Here is a 24,434-nt window from a genome sequence, read left to right on the forward strand (position 1 = left end):
TGTTGTATGTTTGTCCTGTAGATCTCAGAATTTTGCTCATTCTTTCTTCAGTTTTCATGATAACTAGTTCCCACGTTATCTTGCAACATTTTTTAGATGAATAATTGTGCTAGAAATCCCAAAAGCAAAAGAAGAACCTCCTAATTTTCACTTTCAGAAGGGGGTTATGTGCATTTTTTCTTCTTAATAAAGGTTATGTGCTTCCACCCTTAGAAATTAGATTACTACATGATCAATGATTGAGAACATAAATGAACGTTGACGTTATATCTATACTTCTATATCTATACTACTTATAAAAAAGAATACCCATGTCAAAACTTTTGATTTCCCTTTTTACCCTCTCAATTTTCTCTCTCTCACAATTATACCATTATTTATAAAACTAATGATCCATAACCTCTCATTAACTATGCACCTCTTTATTTTGTCAATTATTTGGTCATTCGCTAGAATATATTAATAATTTATAATGATAACAACATTCATAAATATATGATAATTTATTATAAATAAATATTAATTATATAAAATAGTAAAAGACATTTATTTAATAAATTAGTACACATAATTATAATTATTAATAATAGTATAAATAAGGGTTACTTCTTTATGTTGTAAAGAATATTACCTTGTTCAATAATTAATATCATATTAGTAATAAAAATTTAGATGTAATAAATTAAAAATATTTTTATTTTGGATACTACTTATAAAAAAGAATACTCATGTCAAAACTTTTGATTTCCCTTTTTACCCTCTCAATTTTCTCTCTCTCACAAGTATACAATTATTTATAAAACTAATGATCCATAACCTCTCATTAACTATGCACCTCTTCATTTTGTCAAATTATTTGGTCATTCGCTAGAATATATTAATAATTTATAATGATAACAACATTCATAAATATATGATAATTTATTATAAATAAATATTAATTATATAAAATAGTAAAAGTCATTTATTTAATAAATTAGTGCACATAATTATAATTATTAATAATAGTATAAATAAGGGTTACTTCTTTATGTTGTAAAGAATATTACCTTGTTCAATAATTAATATCATATTAGTAATAAAAATTTAGATGTTATAAATTAAAAATATTTTTATTTTGGAAAATTAATTTATATAAAAATATTTAGATCCATGAAATTTATGAGACATATACTTTTCTCTTTTTTTTCTCAAAATATTTGGTCACTCGCTAGAATATATTAATAATTTATAACAATAATAAAGTCAATAAGTTCATTATAATTTATTTTAATAATTATTAATTGTAATGAAATAGTAAAATTATTTATTTATGAAATATTGTACGTAATTATAATTATTAATAATAGTATAAATAGGTTGTAAGAAATATTGTCCTTTTCGATATTATAATATCATCTTAGTAATAAAAATTTGAAATTATGAATTAAAAATACTTTTATTTAGAAAAGTTACTTTATATAAGGATTTTTAAAATCTATAAGTCATTCACTTTTTGTTGGAAAGTAAATGTCTCATAAATTTAAAGAATCTAATATTTTTATATAAAGTACTTTTCCTAAATAGTATTTTTAATTTATACCATCTAATTTTTTTACTAAGATGATATTAATTATCGAGCAATGTAATATTCTTTACAACATAAAGTCATATAATATTAAAAATTACTACCATTATTTAATAGATATTATAATAAAATATATCCATAACATAAATATTTAATAATATAAATAGTTTAATTATATCAATAGTGTTACTTAAACTGATAATTACATTATTATTTAATAATTATACTCCTAAATAAATTGTTTAATAATATAATAATAAGCTAATTTAAATAACTATTAAATGTGTGTTAATAATAGTATAAGTATTAATTATAGTATAACATAAAAATTTTAATCATAGTGCAATTAAATAACTTTGTAAAATGTTTATATATAATTTATTAAATAATATAGTATTAAATACAACAACATGTCCACATGAAAAGCATCGTGCATCATACTAGCTAGTTTTGACAAATAAGAATATCTAAAAATATAGATATGTGCAGAAAATGCAAGGTAATCCAATCCATTCTATTACATGTTATCTGGATGTGTGAATGTAAATCGAGTATATTTATGATAACACAATAAACTTTTTGATTAGTTATGCATTATATTTGAAGGCTGAACTCATTCTTCTTTAAAATATTAGTCATAATCTATATAAAACCAGTTAATATCCAAATCTAATCCTTGTCTGAATTTGTTTGTTTGTTAGTTTGCTTTTTTTTTTGGTAAAACATAGATACTAAACTAACTACTAAACCAACATATGCTTCCTCATATTTTATATGGTTCTAAATATATTTTTAATGAGTAGGGTGCCTTTTCTTGCTCGTTAAAATAAGACAAATTCATTTTTTTTTGATAAAACCACAAATAAAATTACTTTTTTTTATTTTAATGAGGAAAAATCATGAAAAGGATACTCCATATAGAAAGCCATAGAAAGAAGGATGCTACACGTGTCCAACTGTCCATCATACCATCAACTTTAAATCAGTATATACAGTGTGCAAAATTAATATAAACAGTTAAAATCAACGCAAATAGAATAGTACACTAATATAATATAAATATTTCATAAATCATTATGATCATTGACTTCAAAATGAATCCCCTCTTACTTGTATTACTGTATTGAGTAGATTGCACATAATCCCCTGCATCTATCTCTTTAGTCAGTATTAAACACTTGAATGAGTTGAGGGGTGTTTACTGCAATTGAAGGTATAGAAAAGGGGTTTCTGTGCAATTTACCCTTCCAGAAGATGAAGGAATAAAGAACAAAGTTAAATTCCCAGACTTCTGCGTTAACCCTACGCTATCACTCGATGTCACCTATACTTGTTTGCTCCGCTCTCACCAAGCAACAATCTTGACCTAAATCCTCACCCTCCGCCTCGAAATTCCTCGACCTCTTCCAATGGAGGTACTCCGTTTAATCCTTAATCGCTTCTTTCGTGTAAGTTAATCAATTATTTATGCTTAATTTACTTTTTCTTGTAATCCCTTTTTATTTTAGAAATATTGTGATTTTGCGGCGATGAGACAATTGTAGGGTCAATTGATTGGGTGGCATAGAGAGATTTTGGGAAATGTGTTTAAATTAAGAGATGGGTTTACGAGGCTAGCGTAAGTCACTTTTTCTTTTCTTTTTCTTTTTCTTTTTTTTTTGGGGTGAATTTGGGTTCTTTTTTCATTGTTATATGGGAAGGGTTTGCGAAATTGAGGATTGGTTGCTAACTAGGGCTAGAGGAAGGGGATTGGTTGTATCTCCTTTTGTAATGTATGATTATTGATGTTTGTGTCAAAGTCCCTTACCAATTACACCAAAACTCATGCAGTGGTATCAATTTTTTTAAAATTCCGTGGAGAAATTCATGGACATCAAGATTTGAACGTGGGTGCTCTGATACCATGTCAAAGTCCCCTAATCAATTAAACCAAAACTCGGAAGTTGTGGTGAGGGTTAAGGATAATATTTTTATACTCGCAACAGTTTGCTTGTGAGACTGCAATAGATATAGGAGATTTTGAGACATATTATGAAAAGCTTGTGTCTTTTCGCCACTTAGGCTTGGTTGGCTTGGTTTGGTAGGACTCTGTGGCGGATCTAGGATTTTTAAAAAGCAGTGTCACTATGTAATTAATAATTCAAAATCTTATGACTATCCGCGACAAGTTTTCATATGTTAAAAAAGTACATAATCACATCATTTGTAACGCTACCAATTCATCTTTTTCATATATGTCACTAAATAATCATTGAGGCAATCATCACTAATTTTATTTTGCAACTTGCTCTTTATCAACTTCATTGTAGAAAATGCTTTTCCATAGTTATTATAGTCACAGGTAAAGTCAATTTCATCTTCAAAAGTAAATACACTAAAGAATTAATCTATGCTTTTTGGTCTTCACCATCTTTGTTGGAAGATTGCCTTTCTCATTCAAATTAGCAAATCTTACATCACTATGCACATTAACAAAATGTATATTGCAGTCTTGTGGAGGGGGCAGTGGAAGTGGCAGCAGAGGTGGAGGAAGTGACCTAGCGGCGGAGGAAGAGGCAAGAAGGAGGAACTAGAGGTGAGAGGAGGTGGAGGAAGAGAGCAGAAAGGGATTGTGAGGGGGAAGTTTTTTATTTTTTAGTGGGTGGAATCGTGTGTGGTCTGTAGGATTGACATGGCAGTGGAGTCACCAATTTTTTAAGTGGGGTCATCAAGTATATTTCTAGGGCTGGTTTTTCAATAAGTGAGTTTTTCTTCTTTTGTTATTGAGGGTGAGATACTAGTCCATCCACAACAAAGTGGGGCCACTTGACGCCACTTTGTTGTTAGTGGATCTGCCCATGAGAAGGAGATGCAATGAGTGAAGGTAAGGTGAGATAAGGTTCAATGAGATGCAAGGAAGGATATACCTTCTTTGCTCTTGTTTGGTTCTTTTTTTTCTTTTTTTTTTGGGTGGGTGGGTGGGTGGGGGGTGTTACATGACTTTTTAGTTCATTTTTCATTTTCTCTCACCTTACTCTTATGTCCTTCCAAATTGGAGGGATTTTCTCTCTCTTCATTTTCTAGTTATTTTTTGCGTTTCTCTCTCCTCACTCTACTCTAGTCTACTTCACATTCCCTTCCGCTCTAAAAACCCTCTACCAAAGAGGAGTTCTAGTTTTGTCCTTCACTCTGTAGGATCTGTTACAATGCTCACTAAAACACTAGGGGGGTGAATAGTATTCCTTTTAAAAATTATGCAAAATAGATTTATAAATTGCAATAAAGATAGCAAAATCATAGAGAATCACAATCGCAAACACAGTATTTTATACTGGTTTCACCTCCCCGACGTACATCCAGTCCTCAAGCAAATCCCGTTTGAGAGTTTCACTATGATTTTGAAAAACTTACAAAACCAAACAACAAACCTGACCAATTTGCAAGTCCTTGTAAATTGCACACAATCTCTTCACCAAGAGATTACACCTCTCACACACGTGAGAACACTTGCCTTGTAACAACTCAATTCCTATAAGCCTTGAGTGTGTTGTGATGTGTAGCAATGGCTTAGGAACATTTTGAATCTCTGAAAATTGCCTAATTTGAATGTATATTGAATGATGATCAAAAGCTAACTCAGAGAATGCTTTTTCTCAACACTTAGTGAAAATTTGGAAATTTTAAGTCCTGAGAATGCACAAAACTTGAATCTTATAGATAGGAATCAATGATCCAAATTTCTGAACTTGTAACCTATTTATAGCCCTTGAAAAGATAAGTTTTCAAACTCTAAAAAACATACACAAAACGGCTATAAACAATCACTTTTTCAAAATCTGAAATGTCAGAAAACTGTCTTAGTAGTCGACTAGTAGTCGTTGTAGTCGACTAGTAGTCGTTGTAGTCAACTACTCTGACTTCAAACAACTTCTGTAATTTTAGAATTTTTCTTAGTAGTCGACTACTATAGTCATTAGTCGACTACTCTGTAGATACAAAAAGTCTGGAATTCAAATTTAAAGCTTAGTAGTCGACTATAATTCTTAGTAGTCGACTACTCTGTAAAAGCAGATAATCTGGAATTCTAAATTAGATCTTAGTAGTCGACTATAATGCCTAGTAGTTGACTACTCTGTATTTTTTTACAGAATCTAAGTTTTTATCTAAGTCTTTATTAGTCAACTATAATCAGTTGTAGTCGACTAATCTGTAATATTTTAGAAACTTATATTTTGATCTACGATTTCAGTAGTCGACTACTAATCTAATTAGTCGACTACTAAGGGGTAAAAAAGTTATGTATGAAATATTTTTAGACTCATTGATTAACTAAATACTCTAATGGTTAACATATGGGATTTTTATTGTTAACCAACACACTAAACCTGTGTTAGTGTGTTCTAATCTCTGTGTGTGTATGTGTGAGTAATCAAGGCTTGTACAAATTTTTTAAGTAAAGAAAATATAAAAATTACATTGATATATAAGCTCTTCATCTTCTTTACTTTATGATGCATTAAACTCATCTTGCACTTGTTCATGTTGATAGCTGCATTGAAATGTTAGTACACAATAATACACATAGTGATTCATATTATGAATAAATTGTTATCATCAAAATTATATTATGGGGACATGATATCCAACATTCTTTACTTTTTTATGATGACAAACAATTTATGCATATGTAAGTATATTCTAAAAGAATTAAACATTTATGAATAAATATACTTACTCCCCCTGCATAAAAGCATATTAGAGTCTACAATTCATATTTTTGAGTCTATATAACATAGATACCATTCTCCCCCTTTGTCATTAACAAAAAGAAATAAACATCTATTCTAAGCATGTCATAATATCCTCTTCATGAGCCAATACTTTAAAAAGATCTTCCAGATTGTGAACATAGTCTATTACTTCACCCATCCATATGAGTAGGCAAAGACTGACCATAAATACCAAAATTTTAACAATATCCATCTTCACAATCTGTTTTTTAAGATAAGTAGCTCATGAACAAACTATAGGATATAAACAAAACAACCATAATAATAAGAAACAGACATGCATACATAGTTTTTAAACATGTAAACAGAAACATACATAAGTCTTAAACAAACATCAACACAGTTTTTGACATAATTTAGACAAACAAACATACGAAATACTTAATTGTTTTTGTCAACACAAACTGAAACTGTTCTAAATAATTCATGCATGGTCTTCTAATTGGATGGTCCTGATGGAGGTTGATTTTCTTAGAAATAGGCACTGAGCTTCATATCTAATGTGTCAATCTTCATGCTCATTGTGTCAAACTTCATCTCCAGGATATCAAACTTGTTTGTTAATGCCTGCTCATTGTGTCAAACTTCATCTCCAGGATATCAAACTTGTTTGTTAATGCCTCTTGATTCTTCAGCACAAGTACATTTTGGTCATACAATGCTTTGTTTGTTAATGCCTCTTGATTCTTCAGCACAAGTACATTTTGGTCATACAATGCTTTTTGTCCAGATTCAATATCAAGTATTCTTGCGGACAAAGTATTGTATTGTGCATCAGAAAAACAAGAGGGTTCATTCATTGGTGGGAAAAAGTGGCTAGTTGATGGTCCACCTTCATGTGAGGCTTGAGGAATGTCTTGGGGCAAAGGTTCTTGTGTAGTGGGTGGTTCATCTTGTGGATTTTGTTCATGTAGTTCAAAATTGGTTAATTTCATCCTAATTAGGGCATTGGAATCAAAGAATTCAACAGTACGAACCATTGAATTTTTAGTATCAAGATCAACATGAAATTTTTTAAAAATCTTGGTTAGAAATGCTCCAAATGGAAGAAACCCTCTAGGAATGACTACAAGATAATCACAACAGACTTCAGCCCAATTAACTTGAATATTTGCCATTATGACATATAGGGCTTTAGCTAAGTCCAGTGAAAGGAAATGGAAACTCCCTATTTTAGGAAACATATTGTATGCTAAGATTCTAGTAATGAAACGAGGAATTAGTCTTAATTTATTTGAATGATTCAGTGGTAAACCATGACCCGAAAGAAAAATTAGATTTTGAAGTACATTTTCATCTCTCATTTTGATATTACGAAGAGGAACACCTTGATATGGGATATTGAATATTTTTTCTATGGTTCTAGAAGTCAAATTGATCTCAATACCCTTAACAAGAGTGTTAATCTTTTTAGTTTTGTCAATTGTTTCAATACGAGTAAGATTGGTATAAAACAATTGAACTAACAGTGGATAATGAGGCTTCTTATTTTCTGATGAAAATAACTCAAGAAGTCCACCATTTTTAAAGTAAGAACTGAAATTATGAGTTATAAATTCATCAAATTTCACAAATCTACCAGGTAAGATTTTTAAATTTGAGAAAGATTTGAAACGTTGAATCAAGGAAGGATCTTTCAAATAAACATTGTAATCCTCAATAATATTTGTAGGTCCTAAAGATCCTGACCTAGGTCTCTTTAATCTAGACATTGAGCAAATTCGAAATTAAAAAGATTAAGGAAGAGAGCCTACCAAACTGTAGAAGCACTAAGAGATGTTAGTAGTCGCCTAATACTATTTGTAGTCGACTACTAAGTACTTTAAGAGCTTAGAAATGACTGATTTTTGACTGAAATTTGGGGAAATTTAAGAGGTTGATGAAGCCCTAACTGAGGATGGCAATGGTCTGAAGTGGGGAAGAGTTGCTGTCGGTTTTTAGTAGAGGATGAAGTGGGTAGTTGTTGATTTAGGGTAGTTTTCTTTTAGTTATAAATGAAGGGTTATGATTTGATCAAAAATTCACATTAAAGGTTGAGATTTGATCTAAGTTAATATTGATGTAAGGCTAAGATACATTAGGTAAAAAAATGAGTGGTTGTGATCTATTTAACTTAAGATTAACAGGTATTGGGTTTAATGGGTAAAGAATCCAATATCCAAAACAAGTATGTATATGATTCTGCAGGTTTTGTAGTCGACTACTAGTGAGATTAGTCGACTTTACTATAATCGATAAAAAACAATTTTTCTGTTTTCAGTTCTTATTAGTCGACTACTTTTCTTATTAGTCGACTACTAAGAAATTAACAAATTTTAATATAAGCAATGTCTGTGCATGTAGTCGACTACTAACATGATTAGTCGACTATTAAGGCTGAAAATGCGTATGTATTTATTTTAAAACTTAGTTTAAATCTTCCAAAGAATGTATACCTTATTCTCTTCTTAATTTAACATATATTTCTTCTTTTAATGGTTTTGTTAATATATCAGCAATTTGTTTATCAGTTGAAATAAAATCTAAAGAAATATCACATTTAAGTACATGATCACATAAAAAATAATGTCTTATGTCAATATATTTTGTACGTGAATGTTGAATATGATTTTTAGATAAATTAATAGCACTAGTATTGTCACACATTATGGATGATGCGGGACAAACTATACCATAATCAGATAATGTTTGTTTCATCCATAAAACTTGAGCACATACAAGATTAGCAGTAATATATTCTGCTTCAGTCGTTGATAATGATACTGAATTTTGTTTTTTACTAAACCAAGATACAATTGAATGTCTAAGGAAATGATATGTACCACTTGTACTTTTCCTATTGGATTTACATCCGGCAAAATCAGCATCACTATATGATAATAAATCAAATGTGCTATTCTTAGGATAAAATAACCATAATATGTAGTGTTTTTAAGATATCTAAAAATTCTTTTCACTGCTTTAAGATGTGATTCTTTAGGATTACTGGATTAGACTGAAATCTTGCACATAAACATACACTAAACATAATATCAGGTCTACTTGCTGTAATATAAAGAAGTGATCCAAACATACATCGGTATAGCTTTTGATCAACATTCTTACCATTTTCATCTTTATCAAGTGATGTAGTTGTACTCATTGGTGTTGGTTTGCTTGTTGTATTTTCCATTCCAAAGCATTTGAGTAATTCTTTAGCATGTTTTCTTGGTTGATGAATATTCCTTTAATTATTTAATTTGTAATCCAAGGAAGAAATTGAGTTTACCCATGTGACTCATTTTAAATTCATCCTGCATAGTCTTAGCAAACTCTTGACAAAGATCATTGTTAGTAGAACCAAATATTATATCATCTACATATATTTGAATTAAAAGTATATATTTATTTATTTTCTTTATAAAAAGTGTAGAATCAACTTTTTCAATTTTAAAATCAGAAGTTAAAAGAAAATTCTTTAATCTATCATACCAAGCACGGGGTGCTTGTTAAGACCATATAATGCTTTCTTAAGTTTGAAAACATGATTTGAAAAATTTTCATGTTCAAAACCGGGAGGTTGTTCTACAAAAAAAACTTCTTCTTTAATAAAACCATTTAAAAAAACACTTTTAACATCCATTTGATATAATTTAAAATTCATAAAACATGCAAATGCAAGTAAAATTCTTATAGATTCTAAACGAGCAACTGGTGCATAGGTTTCATCATAATCAATACATTCTTCTTGATTATATCCTTGTGCAACCAATCTGGTTTTGTTTCTAACAACTTGTCTAGATTCATCCAATTTATTTCGAAATATCCATTTGGTTCCTATAATGGATTTATCTTGTTGTCTAGGTACAAGATCCCAAACGTTATTTTTAGTAAATTGATTGAGTTCCTCTTACATGTCTAATATCCAAAAATCATCTTTACTTGTTTCTTTAATGTTTTTAGGTTCAGTAGTTGAAACAAAAGAAACATGTGTATATAAATCTAATTGTGATCTAGTTTGAACACCTTTAGAAATATCACCTATTATTAAATCACGTGGATGATTTCTAACATCTACATATCCTTTAGGTAAAACATTAGTATCATTAGAATTATCATCAACTATAGGTGGTGGTTGATTAACAATTTCATCATCATCATGATTATTAATAATGTTGTTTGAATTTGAATTAGATTCATCAAATGAAACATGTAAAAACTCTTCTATTTTAGAAGTCTTCTTATTAAAAATTCTATATGCTTTACTATGCAAAGAATAACCTATAAAAATACTTTCATTCGATTTAGAATCAAATTTATCTAAATTATCTTTGTATTTAATATATAACATTTATAACCAAAAACTTTAAAATAAAAAACTTTAGGAATTCGATTGTAAAATAATTCAAAACTTGTCCTATTTAATATAGGTCTTATTAAAATTCTATTTTGAACATAGTAAGCAGTATTGATTCCTTCTGTCCAAAAAAATTTAGGTAGGTTAGATTCAACTAACATAGTCCTAGGACATTCTTGTAAAGTTCTATTTTTTCTTTCAACAACTCTATTTTATTGTGGAGTGTAAGGAAATGAAAATTCATGTGAAATATCATTTTTATTACAAAAATTAGTAAATAATTTATTTTCAAATTCACCATCATGATCACTTCTAATAGTGACAATAGTAGTGTATTTTTGATTTTGTATCTTTTTACATAATGTAAAAAATTCATCAAAAGCATCATTTTTATGTTTTAAAAACATGACTTATGTAAACCTTGAATAATCATCAACTATTACAAATGCATATCTACTTCCATTTAATGATACAATCCTAGAAGGACCAAATAGATCCATATGTAATTATTCTAAAGGTCTATTTGTAGAAACAACACCTTTAGATTTGAAAAAATATTTATGCATTTTTTCTTGTTTACATGCATCACAAAAATGATCTTTTTTTATTTACTATTTTAGTTAAACCATTTACTAAATTATATTTAGAAATGCGTGAAATGTTCTTTAAGTTAATATGTCCACATCTTCTATGCCATAATAATGAATCATCTAAAGATGCAACTAAGCAATGATCTTTTGAATAAAAATTCATGGATAAGACATATATATCTTTCTTTTTTATACCTTTAAATAAGATATTTGTTAAATCATGATCATAAATAAGACGAATCTTTTTCAAATATGATTTTGAAATTTTTATCACATAGTTGACTTATACTTAAAAGATTATATTTTAAACCTTCTATTAATAAAACATTATCTATTAAAGGTTTGTTAGTGTTACCTACTGTTCCAATACCTATAACTTGACCTTTATTTTTATCTCCAAATATAATTGTGCCTCCCTTTTTGTATAGAATTGAAGATAACATTTGTGAGTTTCCAGTTATGTGTTTGGAACATCCACTATCTAGTATCCACTTTTCTTTTTGAGGTACCTAAAAAATAGACATTTAAGCATTGGTACCCTTTTATGTTGGGTCCATTGGATTAGCACTTAGGAGACCAAATCCACTTGGAATTTGGTTTCCCTTTGTTAACATAAATATAATTCATTGAATTGCATATGTTTTTCTTAAAATTTGAAATATAAGTGTTTCTTTCATGCATGCTAACATTTATAGGCACCCAAATGAATATAGATTTAGTATTAACATTTCTTGTTAATGGTGCATGAAATTTTCTAAAATTGTTATTCATAGAAGATGATATATTATTTGTACTAGAAACATTTTCATACTTCTTATGAACATAACCTAAACCAAATCTTTGACTAGAAGACTTTTGAAAAGATAATAAAAAATCATTTTAAGTCTTCTTTTCCTTTATTAAACTTATTTACATTTAGAAATAATTCTTCATATTTAATTTTAAGTGAAGACATATTCTTCTCTAAATCTAAAATTTTATTTTTCATCACATTACATTCAGATTTAAGAAATAGATTATTTTCTGTTAATATCCTATTTTCAGAAAATAGTTTGTCATTTAACTCCTTTAAATCTTCAACTTGAGAAGAATTTGATGAAACTAATTCTAAATTTAGCTTTTCATTTCCAGTTTTCAATATCTTATAATTAGCATTTAAATCTTTAAATTTAATGTAAAGTTTATTAAAAGCATCTAAAAGTTCTAAAGAATCATTTACTTCGTCTTGTGCCATGAAACACATATGTGCTGATTCTTCTCTCTTCTTCTTCGTCTGAAGATGATGAATCGTCGCTGTCATCCCAAGTCACCACCATAGCCTTCTTCTTCTTTTTGAAGTTGTCAGAATTGTTAGTATTTGTGGTCTTTGACTTTTACTTGAGTAGCAGACAATCCTTCTTTATATGACCTGGCTAATTACAATTGAAACACAAAGAAGAATCGTTAGTATTCTTAAATTTATTTGACTTGAACTTAGCTTTGTTAAGAAATCTTTTGAATTTCTTAGTTATCATTGCAATATCCTCATCATCTTCATCAGATTCATCCGTGTCGGAGGATGCATTGAAGGCAAGTATCTTTTTCTTCTTTGGTTCATCGTCCTTTTTCCGATCTTTAATTTGAACTTCATATGCCATTAAGTTTCCAATAAGATTCTCTACGATGAGTGTTGATAAATCATTTGCTTCCTCTATCGCCGTAGTCTTTTTCTCCCATTCCGGAGTTAGTGCTCTTAGGATTTTTCTTACCATCTCAACTTGAGTATATCCTTTACCAAGTCCAATTAAAGAGTTAGTAATATCGGTGAACCTTATGAACATCTCAGTGATGGTTTCATTTTCTTTCATCTTAAACAATTCAAATCTGTGAACAAAAATAGAAAATTTAGTTTCCTTAACTTTATTTGTTCCTTCATGTGTTACCTCAAGAGTGTGCCAGATTTGATGTGTTATTGTAAAGGTTGACATCTGATTGAATTCGTTCTTGTCCAAAGCACAAAATAACAGTGTTTTCAAAGGCGTGCGTCTCATTGCGCCTCATGCACCTTACGATGCGGGGCGGTGGCGAATCGCCCCACATCTAATGCAGCAGCGCCTTTTGCACCTCGTGTACATCCTTACTTTGTGCAGGGTGCATGTAGTACATATCCTCATATACTATTGTTTGTTAACATTTCAATCGAGTCTTTATACTTGATATTTCATATCCCAAGAAGCAAAATAAATCCATTAAGCCTTTTTAATAGCCTTCAATTGAGAACCATTACTAATCATTTGCTTGGATATTAGTCTTGATTTAACATTTGATTTGAAAATTTATGAATTTTGCTACTATGTTGGGTGTTAGCATTAGAAATTAAGGTATTATATTATGATTTTGAGTAAGATATTATTTATCTTGATATTTTTTATGTAAATTCTAAAAACATGTTCTTTCGCACTTGATTACATATATTGAAAAATTATGTGTGCGGTGTGCGTCTCGCATCACTCGGGCGTGCGCATCACGTTGCGCTTTGCGCATGTGCGCGGAAAGATGCTTTGTGCCTCGCATTACGCCTCGCGCATTGACAACACTGCAAAATAGTGCATTCATCGCCTTTGAGTCCAGATTGACGTTTGTCCTTTGTACAATCGTCCATTCAATGTAAGGATTAGTAGGCTTTGTGAATTTATTCTTAACTATGTTTCATAGATCATATCCAAGGGATTGAAGGTATATCTTCATTCTGCACTTCCAATAATTGTAGTCTGTGCCATCGAATAGAGGTGATCGCTGTGTGGAATGTCCCTCTTTAAATTGTGAAGTGTTTGTTGATGAACTTGATGATGTCATCTTTTACCGTGCTATGATACCAATTGTAGGATCTGTTACAATGCTCACTAAAATACTAGAGGGGGGTGAATAGTGTTCTTTTTAAAAATTATGCAAAATAGATTATAAATTGCAATGAATATAGCAAAATCATAGAGAATCACAATCGCAAATACAATATTTTATACTGGTTCCACCTCCCCGGTGGACATCCAGTTCCTAAGCAAATCCTGCTTGAGAGTTCCACTATGATTTTGAAAAACGTACAAAACCAAACAGCAAACCTGACCAATTTGTAAGTCCCTGCAAATTGCACACAATCTCTTCACTAAAATATTACACCTCTCACACTCGTGAGAACAATTGCCTTGTAACAACTCTATTTCTATAAGCCTTGAGTGTATTGTGATGTGTAACAGTGGCTTAGGAACATTTTGAATCTCTGAAAATTGCCTAACTTGAATGTATATTGAATGATGATCAAAGGCTAACTCAGAGAATGCTTTTTCTCAACACTTAGTGAAAATCTAGAAATTTTAACTCTTAAGAATGCACAAAATTTGAATCTTATAGATAGGAATCAATGATCCAAATTTCTGAACTTGTAACCTATTTATAGCTATTGAAAAGACAAGTTTTCAAACTCTAAAAAACGTATACAAAACGGTTATAAACAATCACTTATTCAAAATCTGAAATGTCAGAAAACTGTCTTAGTAGTCGACTAGTAGTCGTTATAGTCGACTACTCTGACTTCAAACAACTTCTGTAATTTTATGATTTTTCTTAGTAGTCAACTACTATAGCCATTAGTCGACTACTCTGTAGATACAAAAAGTCTGGAATTCAAATTTGAAGCTTAGTAGTTGACTATAATTCTTAGTAGTCGACTACTCTGTAAAAGCAGATAATCTGGAATTCTAAATTAGATCTTAATAGTCGACTATAATGCCTAGTAGTTGACTACTCTGTATTTTTACAGAATCTAAGTTTTTATCTAAGTCTTTATTAGTCAACTATAATCAATTGTAGTCGACTAATCTGTAATATTTTAGAAACTTATATTTTGATCTACGACTTCAGTAGTCGACTACTAATCTAATTAGTCGACTACTAAGGGGTAAAAAAGTTATGTATGAAATATTTTTAGACTCATTGATTAACAAAATACTCTAATGGTTAATATAGGGAATTTTTATTGTTAACCAATACACTAAACATGTGTTAGTGTGTTCTAATCTCTGTGTGTGTATGTGTGAGTGATCAAGGTTTGTACAAATTTTCTAAGTAAAGAAAATGTAAAAATTACATTGATATATAAGCTCTTCATCTTCTTTACTTAAAAATTACATTGATATATAAGCTCTTCATCTTCTTTACTTCATGATGCCTTGAACTCATCTTGCACTTGTTCATGTTGATAGCTGTTCATGATGCCTTGAACTCATCTTGCACTTGTTCATGTTGATAGCTGCATTGAAATGTTAGTGCACAATTATACATATAGTGATTCATATTATAAATAAATTGTTATTATCAAAATTATATTATAGGGACATGATATCCAACACACTACCTAACCTCCCCTCCTACCAAACCAAGCCTAATTAGTACTACTATATTTTCTGATGCTCATTACTATTTGAACATGAGTTGGTTGTTTTATCAACCATCGTGTGATTTTCTTCCAATAAATATTTTTTTTCAGTTGTAGGTCCATTCTGATAACTGTGGCTATGCATGTGCTTACCTTATACGCGTGAGACTCCATAAATTTAATCGTGAATAAACTAGATTTTTACAGTTTGTAGCTTGAGTTTTCGTCCTTTTTTGAGGTAACTTAGCATAATGGCATGATAATTCAATACTTCGAGATACATTGCACTTAGTTGATGGTGCTTATGTTTTAGTGGCTATGCATCATAGTCACAATTGCTTAGTTTCCTTTAGCCTACCAATGTGACTTTATCTCAAATAGCCTCTGACATGAGGTACTTCCTAAATCCATCTGATCATGTGTAAACTAGATTTATTTGCAATATGTAACCTTAGTTTATCATCCTTCTCTTTTCCAAGTTCAAAACTTAGCGCTATTATCAGATGATTTGCTACTAAAGGATATATTTGACATAGTTCAGGAGCGACGTATCTCACCCTGTTTGCATTGCTGCATAATAATTATGATGTTCCTTATAATATCAATAATCAAGGCAATCTATGGAGTAAGTACTCGTACTCCTGGTGGAGACCATAATGAAAGTGAATCCAATTAGTATTATCTTCTAAGTGAATGTGCTAAAATCACCATCTCCACCAGGGATATGCATTATCTGGTGGAAAGGTTATTCCTTTTTGCCGCCACCTTAATGTGCTGAAATCCATTTGGTATTTTCATTTCTGTAAGATCAGATGTATTATTTGGAGGAGATACACCTTTTGTACCAATTGAAGAGGAGACGGATTTTTGTTCTTTGAGTTTGAAGCACTTGGATGCATATTATTTTCAACTGAACAGGTTCATGAAGAGGTAGGAATTTGAACCAAAAAAGTAGGGTCTTTTTCAATATTGCTTGGTCTATATATCACCTTATGTTGGTGTTGTATACAAAGATTTCATTCAGTAGGCTTCTAAGATTTCAATTTTCAAATCCATTTGAAAGACATTGACAGTCACTAGCTTATGAGGGGCTAATACCTAAAAGTTGTAATGAAATGATACTAACTTGTGAGCTTAAGCTAGAAATGGAAAACATCCTCTAGCATGTGGGACAAAGAGGTGTTAGTGTCTGCGCGTGCGTGTACTTGTGTGTGAGTGCCTGTGTTCGTATCTTTTCGTGGCTGGGTGAATTTTGGGTCGGGAGGTTAGGTGCAGGCAGGCAGTGTATGGCTGTATGATTGTGTTGGAATAATCAACTTTAGCATTTATGGAGGTCACTTTGGTTAGAAAAAACTGGATAGTACGTGAAAAGATTGAACTTGGATTTCACATCAGAAGATTTCGCAATATATGTTCTAGTCTTAACCTTTTCTTTCATTTGTGCATGAGTAAATACTTTTGTCTTCGAGGAGTATGTTCATGCAAATTTAGATTATTTATATTCTAGTGGGTGGATCTGACAAATCCCTGCTCTTTAGTTGCTTATACTTTATGCAATAAGATTTTGCTATCATTTAAAGGTTATACAATGATATTGTGCAAACCTTCATTAACTGTTTCATATATTATTTTTTTCTTCAATTATCTGTCACATAGATTTGTTATTTCCTTTCATTCAGATATCGGCCTGCTATAGATACACCATAATCTACATTTTCTCTTGCTAATAGGAAAACAAGATGCAAAAATACCTTGCAAGCATATCCATATTGATGGGTCTTCTCTGTTTGTATTATCAGAATCGTTCCGCTGGAGGATCCATTGACAAAAATAAAGCACTTGTTGCGTATTTAAAGCAAAATGGCACAATCAAGTCGAAGAAAGTTGCAGAAGTAATGGAGACCATTGATAGGGGTCTGTTTGTACCCAAAGATGTCCTGGCTTATGTTGATAGCCCTATGGCAATAGGTTTCAGTGCAACTATATCTGCTCCACATATGCATGCAGCTTGTCTAGAACTGCTGGAGGATCATCTGAAACCGGGCATGCATGCCTTAGATGTTGGCTCAGGTCTTTTACCTACTCTTTTCCCCCTTTTATTGTTTATCCAAATTTATTTCTAGAGAACTGATGAGCTTATCTGCCTGTTTCATTTACCTTCAGCTAATGATGCTCATATTAGTTTTACTCGAGCATATCAGAAAGCTAGCTGTGAATAGGACATCAATAGGTTGTGCATTCAGGTTGTCGCTGGTTCCATGGGTTGTGCATTCAGGTTGTCCCTGGTTGATTTGGTATCTACGTCTTAAAGTAGCTGTTAGAAAACTTACAATATTATAGTGCAAACTGTTTTGTACGAATTCATGCTGCTTTATGTCATTAACTCAAGTCCACTAGTAATCGCTATATCCAGACCCTTATGCGTGTATCACATGTATCAGAATCAGGTCAATCTGTCCTAATTGATGTGACCTATCTTAGCCCTTTATCATATTCCAATGATATTAATGGGGCTATTAGCTAGACCAAACAACCACTGACATACATTGTATGGCCGAGCCAGGTCGTAGGATAATTAGGATTTAGGGTATATGAGAATCTTCCACAAGATATCAACCTTAGACTGTTTTTTACAAATGAACTGCTGTTCCACGCATGATAATCTTTGATCAGGAGTCTTGATTGTTTGACTCTTGACTTTGATGATCTTCAATTTTCTTCCATCTCCAATTAGGCTTTAGCTTCATCTTAAATGTTTGAGCTTGATCAGCCCTCCGGCAGCTCCTAATTTTTTTCTCCATATTTCACTTAAAGAGAGATACTAGCATAACGTGTATAAAGTATAAACTCAACGTCTGGTCATTTCATCAAAACAGGATCATATGTTAGGTTTCTAACAGAATTTTAAAACAGGCAATACTCATAATGCCATATGCATTTGGGATTCTTAAATATAAAATGTGTGGTCATAGAAGTATGTTTGTTTCAATGTTCTTAATTATATCACAACCTTCATGAACAACAAAGCCTTTTACCTTGGCTCCGTGAATTTTCTGAAAGCTCTCAAGGACCATCTTCTCTGTTAAATTGATAATTACATATCTTTTATAATTATAACCTCCCTGTACATTTTGATTAAGGTCAACCCCTAGTTTGCCCTGCAATGTTAACTGCTCCTATGTGTAACTAGCATGCTTATTGGTCTAGTCTCTTTTCACCATCCAAAACCATACGTATTGGCTCTTCTCATTTTTACTCAATGGAAGCTAGCCTCTTAGTTCCTATAGATGTAATAATTTCTCATTCTATCTTTGGTAGATCCCCCATAATAGAACAGAACGGAAGGATAGGATTCATGTAGCCGACTCCAAACAAGGTCTTTATTGTCGTTGTTGTATCTTTAGCAAATTACTGCTCATTCATATCAAACATTGTCATTGAGCTGCTCACTTTTATTGGACAGTTCTTTTAGTTGTCCAACATGCTGAGTCCCGAGTCTAAAGCTGGTTGAATGTTACATATTTGAATGTTCCTCTATATATTATTTCTTCCTAATATACTGTTGATTTATTGCCTTTATGCAGAGTTATGCTCATCTATTTTAGCTATTGTAATTTGAAAAAACTATTAAATTATGACTTTCTAAAATAATTTCTATGTGTATAAGATTTTTTTAAAAAAATCCCCTGTAACAATTTGCATAAAAAATATGGTTGCGTTTTGTTGACCTTGTGTAGGAACTGGGTACTTGACTGCATGTTTTGCTATGATGGTTGGACCACAAGGCCGTGCAGTGGGTGTCGAACATATCCCCGAGCTGGTTGCTTCTTCCATTGAGCATATCAATAAAAGTGCAGCATCCTCGTTGTTGAAGGATGGGTCACTTTCTGTGCATGTTGCTGGTATGTTCCTGAATGACTGACCTTATTATTTCTTGTGACATTCATATCAAATGCTTAGTGATAGAAAGTGATCTCTGCTTATGTGTTTAAAGTTAATAGTTTTACAATGCTGTTGCATTTGCGTGATGTTGAGAAATAGAAAAAGGTCTAGATATATTATTCATTTAACTCTAACCTCTTTTAAATAAAGGTTAGGAGGATATTACAAAAGAGGTATGAGATAAAATCATATCCAGTTATATCTCCCAATATCTCAATAACATCTCATAATATATTCCTTAACGCTCCCCCTAACAATATCTCATACTTTGAGATTTTGAAAAAAGGTCAAGATATATTATTCATCTAAATCTAACCTCTGTTAAATAGAGGTTAGGAGGATATTACAAAATAGGTAAGAGATAAAATTATTTTCAATCATATTTCCCAACATCTTATAATATATTCCTTAACACTCTCCCTCAAGCTGGAGCATGTATATTGTTGATGATCGATATCAAACAGCCGATTAATCCAGAAGAGGATGGTTAGTGGGTGATGAAGGATGATGGAGGGCTCGCTCCTTTCTTCGACTTTATGACTGGTTCTTGAACGAGGGCTCGATGTCCACACTGCGCAGATAAGAAAAAACCGTAAGAGGACGGGGACCGGTTCTCCCGTGGTTCCTCCGACGGTCAAGTTAGTGAAACTCGAGTGGGGAAGAGGAAGATCAAGAACCAATGTGGCTCTTAAGGTGGTAAGGTGCATGCCCAGAGGGTCTATGTGAGCTCCTCTGTCTGGACGAAGAACCGTGTGTTCTTTTTGTGTCATCTATGCTTTAGGGGGTTTTAGATTGCGAACCTCTTTTTGCGCTATGGCGAATAGCATTTGTATATAAAGAGGATGATTCTCCGCAGATTGATCTGTTCGGCCATGCAAAATGGCGGTCACTAAATGTGAGCTGGAAGGTGAGTCATCCCTTGCTTTACAAGTGTCGACTGACGACCAGAGGGGAAGTCACTTCGGCATGGGAGAGAGCGTCTCCGTATTTTTCGAAAAGTGATTGATAGCGTGACAGGAGGCACGTGGGCATACTGAATCATTCCTCATTTTATAAGTGTCGGCTGATGACTGAAGGGAAAGTCACTTCGGCATGAGAGAGGACGTCTCCATATTTTTCGGGAAGTGATTGAGCTGACAAGTCATGGAGATCTATCAGGCCAAAATCTAGATAAGACTTGTCCGAGGTGGACGGGAATGTCGACATATGCTCTGGGATAGAGGCTTGGAGCTGAGGTCGAATTCTCAATTTAATTGGTAGCAAGAGATGTCCCTCCAGTTACTTCTGAGAATTGCCCAGTGAGTGGTCGAGTGCCCTAAGTAGGGACGTCATTAATGATGGGGTCGATCGACACCGTCTTTCGCGTCGACTCAGGAATGTTGACATGTCTGACTGGTTGGAATGTCATCTCGTCTCAGCTAATAACCGTCTCTTGAGTCGATATAAAGATGTCGACTCGTATGGGAGGTCAGGATCTCTCGTGTCGACCAATATCGTCTTTGGTGTCGACACCAGAGAGTCGACTTGATAAGTCGGTGGGGGTCGAGTCCCCTGTGATTGTGCCTTGGGTTTACCCCTGATAATGTACCAAAATCTTGTAATTAGCCATGATAGTCGAGTTGCACCAGAGGATTCGACCATCTATCGCACCTTGGGTTTACCTTGATAAAGAGCCAATGACTTGTTTATTCGACTAAGGAATCAAATGTCTAGAATTTTTGAGAGTTGACTAGGGCTCTCCTTCTCCTAAGGTCGAGAGACGACTGTGGGAGTCGGCTAAAGGGTTGAGTTTGTTTTGCTAGGACTCTGAGAGTTGACTAGGTCTTGTTCTGATTATATCATTTTGCAAATATCTGTATCTTAGGTGAGTGAACACCATAACATATATCATACATATTTAGCTTATTATAAATAAAGTGCACACTTTAATTTGTGACGATGTTTTAAAAAACTCAAAAATAGTCTTGATCTTTTATCTTTCACTTGATATATTTAAACCAGCTGATCCCTTCCGGGACTTCACTGATCAAATGATCCTTTTCAGGATCTAACAACAACTGATCCTTTTCAGGATCCAACAATAAATAATCCTTCCTTGAAGGATCCAAAACAATAAATGATCATTCTTTAAGGATTTGATAAATAAATGATCATTCCTTGAAGGATCTAACAACAAATCATCCTTTTTTAAAGATCTAACAAACAAATGATCCAAGAGGTGGAGTTGACTTTGGGTTCAAGCAAAGATCAATATGGTCAATGAGGCACATGTCGATGAGGAGCGAAATTGGCTTCGATCGGAGTGGATGGTGAACAATAATCTGTGCGGCGAACAGTAATCCGCGGATATGAACAAAGCGACATGGGACGAACAGTTCAGATGGATAGAAAGCCATTGGATGAACAGTAATCCGATGAACAGTACTTGTTAAACAATAGCCGGTGGATAGTAATTCGATGTCAAGGCTGCTGAGGGGAAGCACAAAGTTTTCAACAAAAAAAACCCCTGGCATCTCCATGTAGACGATGAAGAAAGTGGTCTCTTTAGGATCAAGAGGATGGATTTGATACCATGTAGAAAAATAGAAAAAAGGCCAAGGTATATTTCATCTAACCCTAACCTATCCTATATAGAGGTTAGGATGATATTACAAAATTGGTATGAGATAAAATCATATCCGGTCATATCTCCTAATATCTCATAATATATTCTTTAACACGGGTCAAATTCCTACGGCAATCAAAATGTCTAGGCACTAGGCTGTTTATGTAGGATTATTAGAGTGATCCAACATTTTAACTGATTTTATTTTGCGCATATATAAAGTTACAGCACAATCAAGTCTGAGTTATCAGTCAATGTTGTATTATGTATGATGTAGAGGAGTAGCTCCACATTCTGTGGTAAACATAGGATTGTTGTAGGTATAAATGGTCTATGTAGCACGGATACGGATCCGACACGGCCATCCGACACGCCGACACGAGGCAAATCCTAAAAAATACATAGGATACGTGTGTTCGACACGTGTGTCCGACACGGACACGGACACGACACGGCTTCATGTTATGCGTGTCCGTGCTTCATAGTAAATGGTAACAAACATAGGATTGTTGTAGGTATAAATGGTCTATGTAGCACGGATACGGATCCGACACGGCCATCCGACACGCCGACACGAGGCAAATCCTAAAAAATACATAGGATACGTGTGTTCGACACGTGTGTCCGACACGGACACGGACACGACACGGCTTCATGTTATGCGTGTCCGTGCTTCATAGTAAATGGTAACAAGAATACATCTTCGTGTATATGTTATCAGCATATGGACTCAGAAACTGATCCATGATGATTGTCATAGATTATCACTTATTCAAACTTGTAGCTGCTGCAGAGTTTGGGAAGCCTAAAAATTAGCAATCTATATTAAAGATTAAAAGAAATTTGGCTGTGTTGAAGGCTAAACATTTATTTATTTGGTTTTTTTGTTTGTGTGAGTGAGCGTGTTTGGTTTTATTTTTTTATTATTTTTTTGAAGGTTCTTGATTTTGTGTGGTCATACTTGGCTAAAAGCATGATGTTCTTTCACTTGTTTTAAGTGTATATTCACTTGTTTGAAGGCTCAGCTCACCTGTATAATCTTATTTATTAAAAAATTAATTATATCTATGTTATGTCAAAGTCTTATATGTTAACTACTGGCTGAGTGCAGATGGAAGGCTGGGTTGGCCTGAAGCTGCTCCATATGATGCCATTCATGTGGGAGCTGCAGCACCAGAGATCCCTCATGCATTGATTGAGCAACTAAAGCCCGGAGGCAGATTGGTGATCCCAGTCGGCACCTTGATTCAAGAACTGAAGGTGATCGACAAGAAGGATGATGGCTCTATCACTGTCAGAAATGAACTACCTGTCCGATATGTACCCCTTACAAGTAGAGAAGCTCAGCTACATAATTAAATCTTAAGCTCCTTTAGGTTATTATCTAGTTGGTGAACTTTCATAAAGAGGCATTCACAAGGACACTTGGTAATTATTTTAGGGTAAATTGCGGGTAATTCCTTTATCTAGACCTTTAGTAGCATTTAATGGTAATAAAAGAGTTTTTGAGGGTGATAAATGCTACTGAAGATGTAGACAAAGGGGGTTAGTTGCAACCTGCCCATGATTACTTCTCCTCAATGGCATTATCGAGTGTCCGATGTGGAACATACAAGTGTGCTATTGTAACGAGTGTAAGAAAATGATACAAATACCGTCATAATCTGGGATCTTAAGCACTGATGTCTGTATGTATAGCGATATTTATCCTGAAAATGCTCAGGTTAGGTATCATAGTGTTTCAAGGCCTTGGCTTTCTCAGCGTTTGGTGTGTGCCTAAAGAATGAACTGTGGACAGGGGGATGGCAAGGTATCTCAAGCACCTACTTTAGGTAGAGCAGGTGATGATGTTCGATGTGAATTTGGCTGGCGGTGTTGTTATCCATGGATTCTGCTAGATTTTGGCAGGTAAACATGGTTTTTATTGGTTGGCGTATTTAGATGCGGCAATGTGACGAACCTTTTGGAAGGTTTAATCTTCATATACTTTTTGAGTCGTAATAATAGCTATAGGCCAAGGAGGGTCGATAATCAAATGTGTATCAGTCTTTGCTCTGCTTTTCTTCGGCAGCAGTGTTAACATCGCCAGTTCAATCTTGGGCGCACTCATGAGTTTATTTCCTTGCTTCAAACTGTATATTATATGTTTTTTGTTTAGACTTGGATGGTCCATCTTCGTTATTAATCAACTATCAGCTCCATAAATTTCTTCAA

General features: G+C 32.8%; 1 protein-coding gene across 6 annotated transcripts; it reads left to right on the forward strand.

The window, feature by feature from the left end:
* On the forward strand, window positions 2,833–24,434 carry LOC109836717 (protein-L-isoaspartate O-methyltransferase-like). Of its 6 annotated transcripts, XM_020404697.1 has the most exons (5): window positions 2,833–2,982; window positions 4,057–4,142; window positions 17,473–17,743; window positions 19,411–19,575; window positions 23,332–24,434. In XM_020404697.1, the coding sequence occupies exons 3-5, from the start codon at window positions 17,569–17,571 to the stop codon at window positions 23,577–23,579; spliced, it is 588 nt and encodes a 195-aa protein (XP_020260286.1). In that variant the 5' UTR covers window positions 2,833–2,982; window positions 4,057–4,142; window positions 17,473–17,568; the 3' UTR covers window positions 23,580–24,434. The 6 variants fall into 6 exon arrangements, with proteins under 6 accessions (XP_020260286.1, XP_020260282.1, XP_020260283.1 ...); XM_020404693.1 differs by lacking the exon at window positions 4,057–4,142 and having other exon boundaries at window positions 2,833–3,015; window positions 17,404–17,743; XM_020404694.1 differs by lacking the exon at window positions 4,057–4,142 and having other exon boundaries at window positions 2,835–2,982; window positions 17,404–17,743.

The sequence above is a fragment of the Asparagus officinalis genome, chromosome 4 (assembly GCF_001876935.1).
Source record: "Asparagus officinalis chromosome 4, Aspof.V1, whole genome shotgun sequence".
Lineage (NCBI taxonomy): Eukaryota > Viridiplantae > Streptophyta > Magnoliopsida > Asparagales > Asparagaceae > Asparagus > Asparagus officinalis.

Coding starts and splice junctions, on each gene's coding strand:
- LOC109836717 (XM_020404693.1), top strand. CDS start 2,977: ATGGAGGTACTCCGTTTAATCCTTAATCGCTTCTTTCGT. Junction 3,016..17,403: donor TCCTTAATCGCTTCTTTCGT/GTAAGTTAATCA, acceptor TCTTGCTAATAG/GAAAACAAGATGCAAAAATA. Junction 17,744..19,410: donor TGCCTTAGATGTTGGCTCAG/GTCTTTTACCTA, acceptor GACCTTGTGTAG/GAACTGGGTACTTGACTGCA.